Here is a 16,222-nt window from a genome sequence, read left to right as displayed (position 1 = left end):
TTTTTTTTTTTTACAGTCTAATGTAATTATGTATGCAGGCTACACATATTTACGCAAATTAGAGGTTACTGGCGAACCCGGTTTCATTTAATTACATGTTTCTGTGGCTTTTGTCTGCGTTTCGCTCTCTGCTCTCAGGAATGTATAATGTTCCAATTATGCATTTATAAAAGGATGATGCAATTACGTACATTTTTAAAAAAAGGGTGTCAGTTTAATAGATGACCTTATTGCAGCGTTTTCTGGTAAAAACAGGTTTGATTGAAAGATTTTCATTGGCCAGCTCGTCCACAGTAATGCAGACGATATCAAATTGAACCATATTGTGACAAATTTAATCTTTGCTTATTCTGAAGATGTAATTGGGATGACTTTTACATTTCCAAACGCGACACATTTTTTCACAGTGACTGGAAGATGACAGTAGATGAAGTTTTCAATAGAAAATGAAAACTATTTGTGTCATAATTTTAAAAAAAATAATTTTTTAAATGTATGATTCGATCTGGTACCTCTTCATTAAACTAAACTGACTCTGAGGAACCACATCTTAACACTGATATATTAAAACCCCAATACTGGTAGCTCTGACGTCACAGGTCTCCATATATCTTTGCTCGTATTTTTTTTCTTTAAGTCAGACGATGACTCGGTGTTTTTGAGGCGTGCCTTAAGTCTTCCATAGGTGTGACTTTAATTCCCTGCATGAACCGATCAGAAGCTTACAAAGACTTGCATGGTCACCTGGGGCATAAAGGTTAAGAGAGCCTTGTTCTAAGAGAGACTTATTTAAAATCCACAGAAGTTTAAATTTTGTGAATTCCAGTCCTGCCTCTTGTTCCAAGACTCTCTGGGACTGGAATCCACAAAATTTAAACTTTTTTTAAATTTAAAATTGGATTTTAAATCCACAAAATCCAATTTTTGTAGATGTAAATATCTGACGTAGAAGAAAGTTATGACTAAACTCTTTGTTGTACTGGCATTTAGCAAGTGGAAATAACGTTGGTAGTTCTTCTGAGCTAAAAGCTTCAGGGTCAGACTAATTTAATGTTGGACAATAAGAATAAATGTATGTAAATATTTGGTTTCACTTTAACTTGAATAGTTCAAGTTTATCAAACGTAACATTTCCTTTAACATTTTTAGACAAATTCAGAAACGTTTTTCTAAATCTAGAGGTGTGCGACTGAGGCAACTGCGTAGGTTGATTTCTATAGCTCCTATTATTATAAAACTGGATAAAATGAAGAGTCATGTTGCCAGGAGACACCGCTGCTCTGACTCTGAGGTAGACTGCGTCTGGAATACGCTAGTTTACGACCTGGAAGCGGGAATATTATTAGAACATATACATCTTCCCTCGGACGATGGGGCATCTCTCACCCTGTCGGGAGGGAAAGTAGCTCAGAGGCGTGGGCTTATTTTAAAAGATTACAAGTGAAATATGCGGCCCTCTGGGAGCTCCAGCATTTCTTCTCCACGCTATATCGGGGCCATCGTGTTCCAAACGCTGACCCCGGGGGCTCGGGGAGAGAGAGAGAGAGAGAGAGAGAGAGGCTCTGCTGTTTGCAGAGCGTCGAGATGCAGCAGGCGGCCCACCGTCTCATCTGCACAGTGACTCACCACCTTCTGTAGATGCACACTGTCACTACCTCCAATTAAAAACAAGCCAATGAATTATTTCGGACCCACCGTGGCGCTGACCTCTGCGCCGGCCAAACGGAAACTAAAAGGGCAAAACTGCCGCAGGTTGCGCCAAAGACTGGGGCAATTATTGCCGGTTGAATTGCTGTGAATAAAGTGGAATGCATTGAAGCAACCAAGGATTGACTGTTGCATTTTATAATGCATGAAACTTAGGGCTGCAGCTGAAGATTATTTTAGTTATTGATTAAGCTGCCTGTTATATTGACGATTAATCAGATAAAAAAAATTGGTACATTCTGCAGAATTTTCATTTAAGCCTTTTTATATAATATTAGAAATGCATAAAACGATAAACAATTCATTTCCTTTTTAAAAATGAAAATATCTTTTTACCTAATATGCCAAAGCACAGCAGTCCTTTCATGCATCTGCTGCGAAAAAAAAATACTTTTAACATCAAAGCTCAGCAATTTCTGCCTGACTTCGCATCAGTACTGATCTGTTGACTAATTTTTTATTAATAACTGGATGGCAAAAAGATGACAAATTTTTCACTGAATTTGAATAGGTCGAAGTTGAAACTTGAATTTCACAGAGCATATTTACAAAGTTTTTTTTATTTCATCTTAAATGCGAAATGTATAATTTTTTTTTATCATAGTTTTGAGTCTGTATACTCCAGTAAACAATGAATCGATTACTAAGTTGACGATTATTTCAATAATTGATTAATCCAATCATTTGTTTCAGCCCTAATAAAAGTGAAATCAACACAAATTGGGGATTTTGAAGCATAATTTTACATTCTAACCCTTTTATCTTCTGCTCTTGTACTAGTTTTCATTCTGGCTGTAAAATACGTTGCAGTATTTGCGCTTTCTAACAAAACGTCTTAGTTGGATTGTTTGTAGATTTCCGTATTTCAATTTGGAAGTTAATCATGCAGAAAGAATCAGCCTGACATATTTTTTTTATTTTTTGGGTTTTGAGTAACTTTTTTTTCTTCCTTTTTTTTCTTTTTTACTAGGAGTTGGAGAATCTGAGGAGGCAGGCAGAGATAATCCCTCAGTTGATGGGAGAGTGTGAGAGCATCACTGCAAAACTGAAGGTATGTTTAAAGCTCTGGGTGACAATCCCGTTGTCTCTCCAAGCTTTAATTTGAAGCAGAATAAAAAACGGGAGCCGAGGGGCCTTGAACACATCCCGATGCGACGCTGCAAGGCTTTCAGAGGTGAAGAGCGAGTTTCTATTCATCATTCAGCTCGGGGACTGGTGACACAACATTCCTATCACGTGTCTCACCAGCACATTGTTGATACTGTATCTATTAATAAAGGTCTGTGCCCTGCGCAGCACTGAGTGGATTATTGGCTCTTTGTTGAGGAGAAAAAGGAAAAAAAGAGAGCTTTTCAGGGATGCATTGCTCTCAGGATACATTAGTTTCCTGGTGGAGCGTGTTTTCTGTTTAGTGAATAAAATAAAGCACTTCTAGAGGTTTTCAGAGCTTTAATGAACAAGTCTTATAACACTTCAGTAGGTGTGTGTGTGTGTGTGTGTGTGTGTGTGTGTGTGTGTGTGTGTGTGGGCTGTGCCAGTTGCTTTGTGTTGAGAAATCACAAAACGATGCAGGTCCACCTCACGTCGGTCTTTAGAACAAAGTTTTCATCGAAATAGGCATTTTATTTATTTTTTCCTCCCAGTGATAACTGGACTTTCTGTAAAACCAGAAGAGCCAGGCTCAGTGAATGACGACACAGGCTGCTGGTGCCAAGACAACACGAGCCACACCGACGCTGACGCTCATTTCACCCTGTGCTGGCTGACTCGGAGCAGGATTGATCATCCAGACTGTCACAAATGCGCTGCTTTTCAGTCGCAGCTTGGAGGAGAGTAAAGCCAAAATGGTGGCATTCCTGTGGTTGCTTCACGTCACAAACTTCACCCCAGGACTGGATTCTGCCAGCCGGGTGGAGAATAATGGCTGGAGCAGATTATCTAACCGGCTATCCAAACAGACACGGCCCATAGCTGGATTCCTCAGATGGCTCCGTCTATTGAACTTTAAACCAAAACCTGAGGCAGGTTTTCCCTTACAAAGTAAATCCCTTTCACGCATCAAAGTTTAAAAGCATGAATATAAAGCGTCTGCCTCCTGGAGGTCAGTGTGGGGCTCCTCTATTTAAAGCTGACCCCCTCATGAGGAGATCGGCTTTCGGGAGTCAGCTGTAGGATGCAGTCATGCAGACGGACGTCCCATTTGGCACCCCCTATTTTAATCTCCTCCCTTCAAAAGTATTTGCAGCATTAATGCGTCGCCCGTTTTAAAACCTGATTTACACCACTATCCTCGCACTCTAAACACAAGTCCTTCCTGCTGCTCTGCTTTTCTAGGTCAAAAAGGAAATTCATGTTTTCATTCATGCATTTAGGGAATTAAGAAGACGTCACGTTGTCTTGGAAACGTTTTCACATTTTGCCGTAGTAGAACTACAAACTTCAGTATGTTTTATTGTGATTTTATGTATAAGAAAATTGTTAATTTTATTACTATTTCTACTAGAGTTACTCTTAGTAATGCTGTCACCTGTAGGAATATTTTAGAAACATTGAATAGAAAGAACTTGAGTAGAACAAATGAAGATATATCGATACGATGCTTATATTTGGGAAGGGATCATAATTGTGATGTTGCCTGAGAAGGAGTCAGTTTTAATAAGTTTACATTTCCACCAGCTCATCTGGACATTTTACCACTTACTGCATTACTCTCATTTTATTCGGACATTCAAAATATGACACACCTATTTTTATGTGTTGGACCAAAACAAGCCTATTTCGATGCATTTCACTTTGTATAAGTAAAGTGGATTTTTTTTTTTTTTTTTTTTTTTTTTTTTTACAAATCTGTATGCGGCCACAGCCAGAAAGCCTATTGGAGGGAAAAAATACATTAGACTGGGGTTCAGGTTTGCCTTCCAGCAGGACCACAACCATAAATATTCAGCCAGAGCTGCAGTGGAATAATTTGGATCAATTAATGTCCATGTGTTAGAGCGGCCCAGTCAAAGTCCAGGCCTAAGACCTATTGTGAATCTGAGATTCAAAAGATTTTTGCAAAAACTCCTGACCTTTTCAGATTTTCACTTTGGAAAACCATATTCACTTTCCCTCCACGTATCTGCTGCTTTGTCCGTCCGTCACACAAAATTGCAATAAAACACATTGAAGTTTGTGTTTGTAACTCGAGGGGTATGAAAACTTTTTTTCCACTCTCCACTGAAGGGCAACGTCCCCCAAGTGGTTTCTTCGTTTGGCATCTCTAAAACCGAACATCAAAGAAATCCGTCTACTTCTGAATCTGATCTGATCTTTGAGTCGCATTTGGACTTTTTTTTTTTTTCCTTTTCCCTCTGTATTGTAACTACTTTCCCCATCTGCCCTGCAGGCAGCAGAATCACAGAACAAGGAGCTGGAGGGGAGACTCGAGGGACTTCAGATGGACATCAACGACAGTCGACAGAAACAAGGAAACATGAAGGGCGAGCTGAAGAAGTTCATGGATATTCTGGATGGAAAGCTGGATGAGCTGCACGAGTTCAGACAAGGACTCTCCAAACTCGGTGTTGATAACTGAGAGGAAGTGAGGCAGAGCTGAGAGGTTGAGAGGTCGGGCATGAAGGATTCACTAAAAATGTCTCTTCAGGGCAGAAACTATGCTGCACCTACATCCCCCAAAGTGATGTCTTCTCTGAATCCATCAGCTTTGGCTTGTAATAAACACAACCTTGTGTGTGTGAGAGAGAGAGAGTTGTTGGCAGACTTAAAACGAACAAAAAAAAAAAAGGTAAAACGAAGACAAGTAAGTCCCACAAAATGGCTCCATTTTGTGTACTGGCTTTGTGAGACTACAGAGTCGCACTTTGAGCTTACTCATCCGCTTCTGTGGGGGGGGCGGCGGCTTTAAAAACCTGGTGGTGGGTTCTTAGATTCTGTCCATCTGTCTCTTTTCTGAAGGTTGTAAAACTTCTACACGAGCCTGGTGAGCTTAATGTAGAAGCGGGGACTTAAAAGGGCTAAAATGAACAAAAAAAGAAAGCATTATTAAAGTAATAATTAGTGGAAATACCCGTTACTCCCTCCACCCAGAACCCTTCAGATTTAACGTTCAAGTCCCTCTACAGGCTGTCCTTGCTGCTGCCACTTATGTATCTCAGGTGTGTTAGAAGACAGTTTGTATATATTAAATTATATGCAGATATATGATAAATGGCCGTGACACAAAGTGCCTCCAGGTAAGTTTAATTCTCCCTGGAAAGGAAAACAGGCCAACTAATGACCATCACCATAATGACAACTTATCTCCATTAAATAACCTTAAGATGAAAACAAATCATCATAGTAAAGAGCCTTTTGATGTTTGCATAAAAAGAAGGAAAACTCAGGACCTTTCCTTCGATAAGCATCCAACGTGACGGTAACCCCAATCCCACCCCGAGTGTTGTGTTCAAGGACTGTTTTGTGTGCATTAGTGTTGAGACCTGTGTGTGTGTGTCCAGGGTTGTTTGTGCTTCCTTCACACTAGTTTTTGTTATGGTGGTGGTTATTTTTATTTTCCTGGAGGAGGGGATATGGTGCTGCTTGACAGGTGAATAACGTTCACTGTAAACATTTGGTTGGAATGAGCCTTTTCACTAAAAACCCTGTCGACTTTGCTTTTAGTCTTACTTGTATGTTTATTTTTTGGTGCCTCTCGACAACTAGTGTTTCCAGACCAAGTTTATAAGTCTTGATCTGCTTTCCAGATGTAGGATAATGTGTGATGAGAACAAACTGTGGATTTAAAGGTTTTCATAATTAACTGTGTTGCGGCTGCTTTTGGGAAGTCCAATTTGAGACCATATGTTTGCAATCAGAGTGAAATATTTACCCTGTAATATTACACGAGACTATTTTTCATGACTCTTGATCTTGTCATAACACTGAGATATTTATCAAATGGACTTTAAAAAAAAAAAAAAAACTTCTGTTTTTATTTTTTTTCCTTCCCCCTGTTCGTAACTCACCTAAATCGGAGCGATTCTTCCTGTTGAACCGACGCCTCTTGTGCACTTTGGTGATTCTTGTTCTACACTGTACCCACTGAACTGACAAACTGGTAAAGTCTAGTTTCATTACAAAGCTGAGTGAGTGTCTTTTTCTCCTGCTGTAAGGGATTTGGTGTGACGAGACCGGAGCATTTTCTAATTCACACTCGCATGTGTGTCGGCGTGTGTGAAAGAAACGGTTAAATCATTTACAAATTGAAGCAGATTTGGGTTTGTTTTTATTTTTTCCTGGATGAGAAGTGAATAAACCCTCAGAGCCAACTGCTGTCGAGGCTCCATCGCCGCCCGTCTTCTCCTCTGTTGATTTACATGGAGCCAAACGTAGTGGCAATCTTAACGGAGACGCATGTCCAGTAAAGCAAGCGGCCGTGTCGTCGGTGTGTGGCTCAGACGAAAGCTGCTGGTTTGGGGACCGACTGTGGAAGGGGAAACACCTGAAACATCGTCACGGCGCTACTGCTGCAGTGGATCAGAGAGCATGTTGCCTTGGCAACTCAATCCCACTCAACTTTTTTTTTTTTTATTGTAAATAAAACTGACAGACTTATGAAACGTTCTATTTCAGCTTTCCTTTGCTCCTTCGGAGAGTGTCAAATATCAGTAACAGGTGTTAATATGCAGATAAATGATCAATTTTATACGCAAGTTTAATTAAATCTGATGGAAAGTTAATTTATGCAGGGAGGTTGTCGACAACAAATCTACTCTTTACTCCTTTTAATAACTAGTCAGTGAAACGTAATGAATCCAGCGTGACATTTCCATTTTGATAAGCTGCCTCAGTATAAAAACGCAAACTGATATCCAAGTCTTTTCTCCATCAATTATGAAATATGGCAGAGCATTGGTTAATAAACTGGAACCACATGGAGCCAGTCTGCCTTGTTGCAGATTGAAGCTGCCTTTTCCATTCATTTGTGGCAAATGAGATATTTTGAATCAGTGATTCCTTTTTTTTTTTTTTTTTTTTTTTAGATTTATCTTCTGATGTGACTGAAATCAAATTAAGTATTTTTTTTCACTCTACATCAAAAACCCGTTCCACTCCAGAGTTGAAGCGGCATTTCTCTCCCGTCTGCTGTTCGTGGCTGCAGACTTTCTGCGAGGCTTATTGTGTGACTGGTGGTGAGTGGGCGAGTTGGTGAAACATCATTAAGACACTATGCTGCTCGGTACATGTGTGAGAGAGGAGAGAGAGAGAGGGAGACCTGGCACTGCAGGCCACTACAACCAAGACTCACCGTTGCCATAGTAACAGGCAGGGGGAATTTCATATTGATGCACAATTGGCTGGGCTTGTCAAAATACCTGCCATCCTCATCCCTGGAGGTGCCCGACCTGGATGTTCCCCCACAGGAAACCCACACACAGAGCCGCCTCCGGAGCAAAGAGAAAGGGAGGGAGGGATGAAGGGAGGGAAGAGGCCACCGCCGCTGCTAACAGCTGCTCTTTAACGTTCACAGCTGAAAACAGCCACTCACAGCTGGCTGAAAGAGACACAGAGAGAGAGAGAGACGGCTGCCTGGATGGACACCGCTCTGTGACTCATGTTGGTGGGCGAAAAAAGTCTGCCAGAGAACAGTCGGCAGGGTTTACCCACACTGGCTCCACACTTCCTGTGCGCGGCGTTTAAAGAGCGGGGATGTCGACCCGGGCGCAGCACGTCTGAGCGCATGTCTGAACTCAAACAAGCTCTGCAAAGGTTTCATATCTGGGTTTATTTTTCATAAACCAGTACATGTGTTTCCAGTGCAGCTCAGTGAACAGACGTTTTATTTACTCTGAACCATTTTAATGCTTTTTGTCAGAAATCAATTCAAACCAAGGCTTAGATGATTAGATGGGTCGTTATTGCACATATTTATAAAAAAAAAAAAAAAAAAGGTATCCTTCATTTCTAATTGATCTCTTTACTTGTGGCGTGGTGAAGGAAGAATTAGCTGATTACTTGGACACGGCAGCTTGTAGTACAAACAACGCTGAAGGCTTTACACACCACTGCTCTTCATAGTTTACAGTAAATACTCCGGAATACAGCGGCTGGATTATATCTGAGGAAACGCGTTTACTACATTCAAGATACTGAGTTAAGATTCAGAAATATGACAGAGGAATTAGTTTCTCCCTGCTGAGCAGCAGCTTCACTACAGGCCTTCAGGCAGACGGCTGTGTAAGTTTCAATCATTCACACGCTGCGCTTCAGTGCCGCCGACCGCCTTTGCTTTATAATGCAGAACATCCCATTTAGCCATTCACTTTAAGAATCCTCCCAGAACTAGGAAAAAAAAAAGGTTTCAGAAGAGATTAAATCCCGATTCTCTCTCTTAGTACTTAGCCGGATCGGAGCCTTTTTGGATCTCTTACATCTCGGTGCTGCTTTAGGAGGACCAATGGGATTAGTGCGCGACAGCTCCAACAAACTAAAGCGTTTAAGTCGGAAGAGGCGTAATCCCGTTCTTGTCAGACGAAGAAGAAGCAGCAGCAGCGTGTTTTTGGTTAAATCTGGCCGTAGCACGAGCTTCGGGCAGACAAGCCGTGAAGGAAGGGATTTGGGGGGGGAGTGGGGGCTGGGTTTGTGTCAGAGCGGCTTCTTCTGCAGGTTTGTGTTCTCAGCTGTCCCAGTCGGCGCTCTGCGAGTCGTCGTCGTCGCCTCGGTCCTCGTCGTCCGAGTCAGCCGCCACCTTCTTCATCCTCATCATGGCGGCTTTGATGCTGCGCTCCAGCTCGTTGTCGGCGCCGCTCGGGACTTCCTCTCGCGTGGGAACCACCTGCAACGCAAAGAGTGACGATGTAGCTGGAGAGACTACGGGCTCATTCAGAAAGTTAGAATACGCCATTTATTTTAGCAAATCCAAGTGAAACACGTCACATAGATCAATTAGACAAAGGATGATGCCTTTGCACCTTTACCTATGATTTTCTGCTACACGCTAAAGAAAACATGTCACTTCTAATTAGACACTACAACAGACTAATAAACATAGATTTTTAATAACAAAATGTGGGCTTGATACAATCTGTCAAATACCTGCTTTAATCCAACAAATTAGACTCATCTGGCTTATGTTCTAATTTATAATTGATATGACTGTAATTATGCTCTGTACTTTATCAATGCAACATTTTTGTACATTTTTTAAATTTCATGTCAATTTAAGTGAAAAAAAAAAAAGGTTGACCCTTGTTGGAAATACCTGGAGATCTAGTTGAGCTGATTTTAATTTATGTAGATGAACAGTAACAAGTCGGTTTCGACTAAATTGAACAAAGTTATTAGGTGTTTTACAGCAGCAACCAGTGTGAAAGGTGCTTAGAGTAGCACTAAAACTGAAACGGTAGTGATTTTAGTCCTGTTTCTCAGTCAGTTGGCTTGCATTTCTATGTAAAGGTTTAGGGAGAAATAAAAAAATCTCTTTTTGACATATTAATGTGTTACCGTGTTAATGCAATGAACGCGCAGATTCGACCATTAAAGGGAAGGAGAGTTTCTGAGACACTAATAGCACAGAACCACTGGTGGTGTTTTAGTAACACCTGCGCCTTCCCCACTGACCAGTCAACACATTCACTAGGTGTGAAGCTAAACAATAATAATGAGGGAAAAAAAAGGTCAGTGTTCATTATTAGATGTGTAGTTTTTGTTTTTAGGTTTAAGACTGAAGAAAACGTAGTTTGTCTTTTAAACTCAGTGTGGCTCCTTATTATAAATAAACCGATAAAAACGTCACCCCGTGTTACTGTAAAACCAGAAACCGTAATATTCGCTACTGGTGCAACTTCCTGATTGGCCACCAGGCGCTCAGATAATTAGACGTCCTGCATCAGTAATGAACGCCACCTGGGAAGATTTAATAGGTGTAATTGCTTTAGTCATAAGCCTATTCAGTCAGAAAATTAAAGTTTTAGATTAGACTAATGTTTGTGTGAGCTTTGACTGTTTCTTCTGACATAGGAAAACGTTGCAACTGAACGACCAAACAAAAGCCACCACGCTGACAAGAGGAACTTTACACTCGCTTAACAAAACAGTCTTTTTTTCTTTTTTTCTTTACAAAACAATCAAACATCAAAAATGAGCAGAAGCTTTCATGTTTAGCCTGATAATTAAAAGTTGAGTTGATCATTTCAGAAAACAAGTCAGACTGTTTTCCCAAAATGGGCACAAAATATGAGATTGTAAATTTAATATATCTTGGAATAATTAAACACCTGTGATAAGTGATCTTGTTATATAACCTAAACCAAACCAAACGTTTTTATTCCCGACCTGAATTTTAAGGATGTGTGAAAACGAATACAGCTATATGGAAAAACCATCATTTAAAAAATATATATATTCTGTGACAATATCAAGGCATTAAACAATCTAAAATACTAAAACACGCTGTAAATATATTGTCATTTTCAAGAAACATTTACACACACTGATCTGTACTGGGCTTCAAGGTTTTCCATTTGGTCAACTTAACAATGCTCTCTCATAGAAAACGGCTGATCTGTATCTGTATGTGTAGTTTAACTTGGTGTCAAATGTATCTGACTGATGGGAAACATCAGCAGTGATGTATCACTGGTGACAAACATCTAACCTTCTTCAGTTTGACTCCCTCTCGGATGGCGGACATCAGATTGCTCCTCGCGTCTAACCCAGAGTTGTCCGTAGCATCGGGAACCTTTCGCAGTTTAATCTGTCCGCGTTGCAGCGAGGCCAACACTTCATCCATAGTTCCTGCAGTAATGCCACATGCAAAAAAAAAGAAAAAAAAAAGAGAAAAACTGAGAAATTTTGTTCAGGAAAACAATCTAGATTAAGTTTTGATTTTGTTTTCTCTTCTGATAAAAATTAAAAAGTCTTCTGTAAAAAAAAAAAGAAAAAAGAAAAAGAAAGGTAAGAAACAAAAACAGAAAAACTTTAAAACTGGTAAACAATATTAAAATGGTAAAAAAAAAAAAAACTTAAACATTGAAAACTGAAAGAAATCAAAGTGTTAAGTAACAAAAGTGTTAAGAAACAGAACTTAAAACATTTGAAAAAATGAAACATTAAAAACTGCATTCTTTGATGTCAAAGAAATAACAACAAAGTCGTGTTGAACTGGAGCTGAGGGTGTGAAACAGCAAGACTGAGGTAAAAGCCTCCGTCTGTCCTCATGGGAGACGTTGGGAATATAGGACAGAACACCATGTGCAAACGCACTTTCCACTAGAACAAACAACTGTGCCAGCAGTGGGGAAATGCTGCATCTCCTGCTCCCTGCCCACAGCACTCTCTCAAACAGCTTCTCGTCTTTATACGTTTAACGCGAGCCGCCTAAAGTCTGAACTTTGCTGCACACTTTCGCCTCACCTATGTTTTGCTTGAGCGTGTTCTTGGCTGGAAAAGGAGGCTTCTCCTTTTCGCTGAGAGGCATCGGCGTGTCCTGGGGGGAAGGTGGAGCTCGGACAGGCGGAGGTGGAATGGCAGGAGGCGGTGGTGGAAGCGGTGGTGGAGGTGGAGGAGGAGGAGGAGGTGGCGGCGGCGCAGTGGGGCAGGTTAATGTTGGCGGAGGCGGCGCAGAGAAGATCTGAACAGGGATGTCTTTAGGCTGCTGCTTTTTGGGTGTTTTGCTGCGTCTAGGAGCCGGGCGGACGGCGGACGGCTCGTCAGGAGAGTCAGACGGAGACAGGCTGATGATGGACAACGGCTGGGAGGGACAGGACACTTCTGAGGGAGACTTCCTGGACTGAGGCGTCTTCAGGATGTACTGTCCCTGTCGCTTCTGTGGAGGAGGAGATGAAAAAGATCACATCGTGGAATATAACGCAAAATCACACAGAAAGAAAGAGATCCCAAAAAGGGACAAATCATCTCTTTCTGCCCCTTTCTGTTCATTTTAAATAAAAAACTAAAAAATTATACAAATTTAAATATAGCAAAGTACAGCAAAAACCTGGAGGACAATTTGTTTCCATCTGCATGAGAACTAGAATATTTATTTTCCAGCAAGACAACGAGCTGAAGCATCCATCTAAAGCTACGCAGAGTTTGAAGAAAACAAGGTGGATGTTCTGGAGCGGCCCAGTCAAAGCTCAGGCCTCAGTCCTACAGAGAATTTGCAGCAGGATTTGAAAACAGCTGATCACAGCCGACCCACATGCATCTTGACAGAGGTTGGATAGTTTACAAGGAAGAATGGGGTAAAACTGCAGCATCCAGACGAATGGGTGCACCAGTGAATCGGCCGGCCGATAAATTGACCCCCGATTTCCTTCATTTTGGGGTCTCGGTGATCAGCTGATACCGACATGTGAATCAGATTTCATCCACCGATCTTATCCACCTCAGCAAAGGTCTAAAAAAATCAGCCGCTGTCCTGTTTTGCTCTGCTAACAGAGAGGTTTGACTGACATACCGGCCCACCAGGTCATATCTAACAATAATCATTCCACTCTTATCGACTCAGCGACTTTTGGAGATCAGCCAGAAATCATCAATCGCTGCACCCCGGTCCAGATGTGCGGCTTGATTGCGGCTGATCCACACAGACTCCCTGCTGGGGTTGCAGCCAAAGGCGATTCAACAAAACACCGACTTGAAGGAGCTGAATATTTATGCTATTGTTTATTTTATATTACATATTTTAGTTTTTTGTCAGTATCTTGTAGAAATCAACGTTCATTTAAAAAAATAAATGGTTCTTTTTGCATTTATTTTTGCCAATTTTTTTTTTTTTTTTTGCAAAAGCAATAAAAAAAGGGGGAAAGAGAATACCTTTTACAAAGCCATGACATTTTCATCTGGGCTTTCCCATTTCTTTTTTATTCGTTAGTATATTATAATTTCAATATCATCTATAATCTGTTCTATTCTTCTGTCATTTAACAAATGGAAATATTTTTGTAATCCTGACCAAACAACAAAACAATAAAACAAAACCGGTGTGTTTTTAAACAGAAACCCATCTGGCCTTTCTTTATTTTATTTCATTTTTCAAATGAAGTAGGATGTGCAGGAGAAAGAAAGGGACAGAACGAGAGGCTGACCTCTCTGAAGGATCGTAATCTGCTCAGGGTCTTCTCTCGCTCCTGGTCCACCCACTCCTTCCTCCTCTGCTCCTCCTCTTTCCTCTTCTCCCGTTTCTGCAGACAACAGAGGGAGACACAGAGGAGAAAAAGAAAAAAAAAACTAAATCCAGTTACCTCTGTAGATAGTGCTGCATGTGTGAGTGTCTGTGTGGGCTGCCTGGTTGCTGTGGTGACATACCAGGTGGACCTGATGATGCTGGTTGAAGACTATCGAGCTGTGCTTGGCCGCCTGCTGCTTCTGCTCCTGGGCGTCCATGCACTGATCCTGAAGACACACGCACAAAAGAAATCCATGAGTATAGATCATTTTTATTTGAAGCCAGCTTTGTGTTTTATCAGATTAGTGGGTGTTTCTACGGAGGACCAAAACCGACATAATAAGAAATAAAAGCATAAATATATATTTTGTTTTACCTTTTCCTTACACATGAGATTCCGTCAAGTAATGTATATATTTTTCTTTTTCATTTCCCTTAAACATGCGTTTTTGTCAAGAAAAGTAAATATTTAGTTTTGTCTTTTTTCTGCTTGCTCTTTTTCTGCTGCATCATTATGTTAATGTCCAGCTCCTCTACTATTGGCCAATAGAGATTTGGAACCAACGTCCCTGCGTCAGACGTTGTGAGGCGTTTACGTCTCGCACAGTCGCTCAGTGCCATCTTTACAGGCCACAGATCAAAACAAACTTTACTGCGTTACTGGCTGCAGTGACGTGTGAAGTTAGTTTCGAGTTGGACATTTCCGAACCATACACTCCGGTCAAACAAATGTTTACCTTGTGACCAACTGATACAGAAAAGTGGTAATTCATGCTTTTACATGAGACACACTACCCTCTATTAAAATGTCAAGTCATGTTCAATATTTTAAATGACTTTAATGTTAAATAATATGTTTTCTTCAATAGCTTCCATAGTGCGTGCCACATTGACTAGGAATTGGTGTGTAACTGTTGTACTAAACTGTATATATGAAGCACATGCATTTTTATTCCATTTAAGATAAATTTTTATTTTTGTTACCTAATTTTTTAGTTTAAATTTAGTATTTCTCTTCAATAGCTTCTAGGTCATGATAAATGTGCCAAAACTTTCTGCAGCTGAACTGAAACAAAACTGAAGTTATTATTTTTGGACCTAAAGAGGAACAGTCTAGAGTTACAGATCTAGAGTTGTAGATCTATAACAATTTCACACAGAGAGAGAGAGAGAGAGAAATAGATTCAGCCAGTAAGATGGTGAGAATGCTTACAAGCCCACAAGAGAACTATCACTATAGTAATATCTATGATGACATCACAGGCGTTTTCATGCATCATACAGCAGAACTGTACTTTATAAAGCCACACAGTTCCATAGAACTTCACCCACTTTTCACTTGTGCGGATTGTGTTGCTTGTGCGGATTGTGTTGCTTGTGCGGATCGTGTTGCTTGTGCGGATTGTGCAAATTGTGCAGAGAACATTGTTTTGAGCAAAACTTGTTTGAATAAACCAGAATGTCGAAACCCATGGTCTATCACCTCAACAATGAGCTCTTTGACATCTTTCAGCAGGAGATCAAGGAGCTTCATCAAGATGTTGCGGCCATTACGATGGAGAAAGTCAACACTGAACGCTACTATGAAGACATTGTCTCAGAAGAGAGGGAGGAGAAGCAGGCCTTGCTTCTGGAAATTCAGGAGCTTAAGGAGAAGCTGGAGAAAGCTGAATCCAAGAACCAAGGCCAGGTGGGCAGAGATGAGACAACGTGCTGCCCCACAATACAAGAACTCCAACAACAAATGAAGGAGATGCAAAAGAAACACCGTGAAGAAATTGAGATGCTCACCATTGAGTTTGAAATTGATCTCGCTGTGGCTCAGAAAGAGATAAAGAAGCTCCAGGAAAAGCTGGAGAACAAAATGAATCTTGGTGCAAAAAGTGATTCAGCAAAAAGGGAAGCCATCAAGAGTCTCCTAAAATTCTCTGGCGACTGTGAAGGAATAAAGAACATCTCCACTGAACATTCAATCAAAGTTCAAGATGAGGACATTCCTCATTTTGATGTCCAGCAGCTTCAAGAAATGCTCCAGAGAGAAAGAAAGGTGAGGATTGAGGCAGAAAAAGAAAATCTGGATCAATTCAAAATTGCTGAGGCTTTCTTTGACATGATGGAGCAAGAACTGAAAACTGAAAGGGAACGTAGAGCCCAAATTGAGGCGGACAAAGACGAAGCTGTGGAGATCGCAGAACAACTAATTAAAAAACTTGACATGGAGAAAACATCCAAAGAGGGTCCATCTGAGACTGCTTTGGTTGAAAAAATTCAACTGGAGCTCCAACAGCGAGAGAAAATGCTCCAAGAAGAGAAAATAAAACGGGTCCAGGCAGAGAATTTATTAGAACTACTGGAGCAAGAAGT

The 16,222-nt window shown here is 40.8% G+C and overlaps 2 protein-coding genes across 5 annotated transcripts in view; one reads left to right on the top strand and one right to left on the bottom strand.

The window, feature by feature from the left end:
• The window catches only part of homer2 (homer scaffold protein 2), a 31,165-nt gene extending 25,672 nt beyond the window's left edge, over positions 1 to 5,493 (top strand). For all 4 annotated transcript variants that reach the window (XM_008404534.2, XM_008404533.2, XM_017303930.1 and 1 more), the window contains exons 8-9: positions 2,678 to 2,758; positions 5,096 to 5,493. In XM_008404534.2, the coding sequence (XP_008402756.1) occupies positions 2,678 to 2,758; positions 5,096 to 5,284 (270 nt within the window). In that variant the 3' untranslated portion in view covers positions 5,285 to 5,493. The remainder of the gene's footprint in view (positions 1 to 2,677; positions 2,759 to 5,095) is intronic.
• Positions 5,494 to 8,453: 2,960 nt separating this feature from the next.
• The window catches only part of whamm (WASP homolog associated with actin, golgi membranes and microtubules), a 20,424-nt gene continuing 12,655 nt past the window's right edge, over positions 8,454 to 16,222 (bottom strand). The window contains exons 7-11 of the mRNA XM_008404537.2: positions 13,999 to 14,085; positions 13,779 to 13,874; positions 12,103 to 12,514; positions 11,345 to 11,484; positions 8,454 to 9,523 (exon numbers count right to left, since the gene is read on the bottom strand). Of these exons, the coding sequence (XP_008402759.1) occupies positions 9,365 to 9,523; positions 11,345 to 11,484; positions 12,103 to 12,514; positions 13,779 to 13,874; positions 13,999 to 14,085 (894 nt within the window). The 3' untranslated portion in view covers positions 8,454 to 9,364. The remainder of the gene's footprint in view (positions 9,524 to 11,344; positions 11,485 to 12,102; positions 12,515 to 13,778; positions 13,875 to 13,998; positions 14,086 to 16,222) is intronic.

This window comes from Poecilia reticulata, linkage group LG3 (assembly GCF_000633615.1).
Source record: "Poecilia reticulata strain Guanapo linkage group LG3, Guppy_female_1.0+MT, whole genome shotgun sequence".
Classification (NCBI taxonomy): domain Eukaryota; kingdom Metazoa; phylum Chordata; class Actinopteri; order Cyprinodontiformes; family Poeciliidae; genus Poecilia; species Poecilia reticulata.
This window is presented reverse-complemented; position numbering and strand designations above follow the sequence as displayed.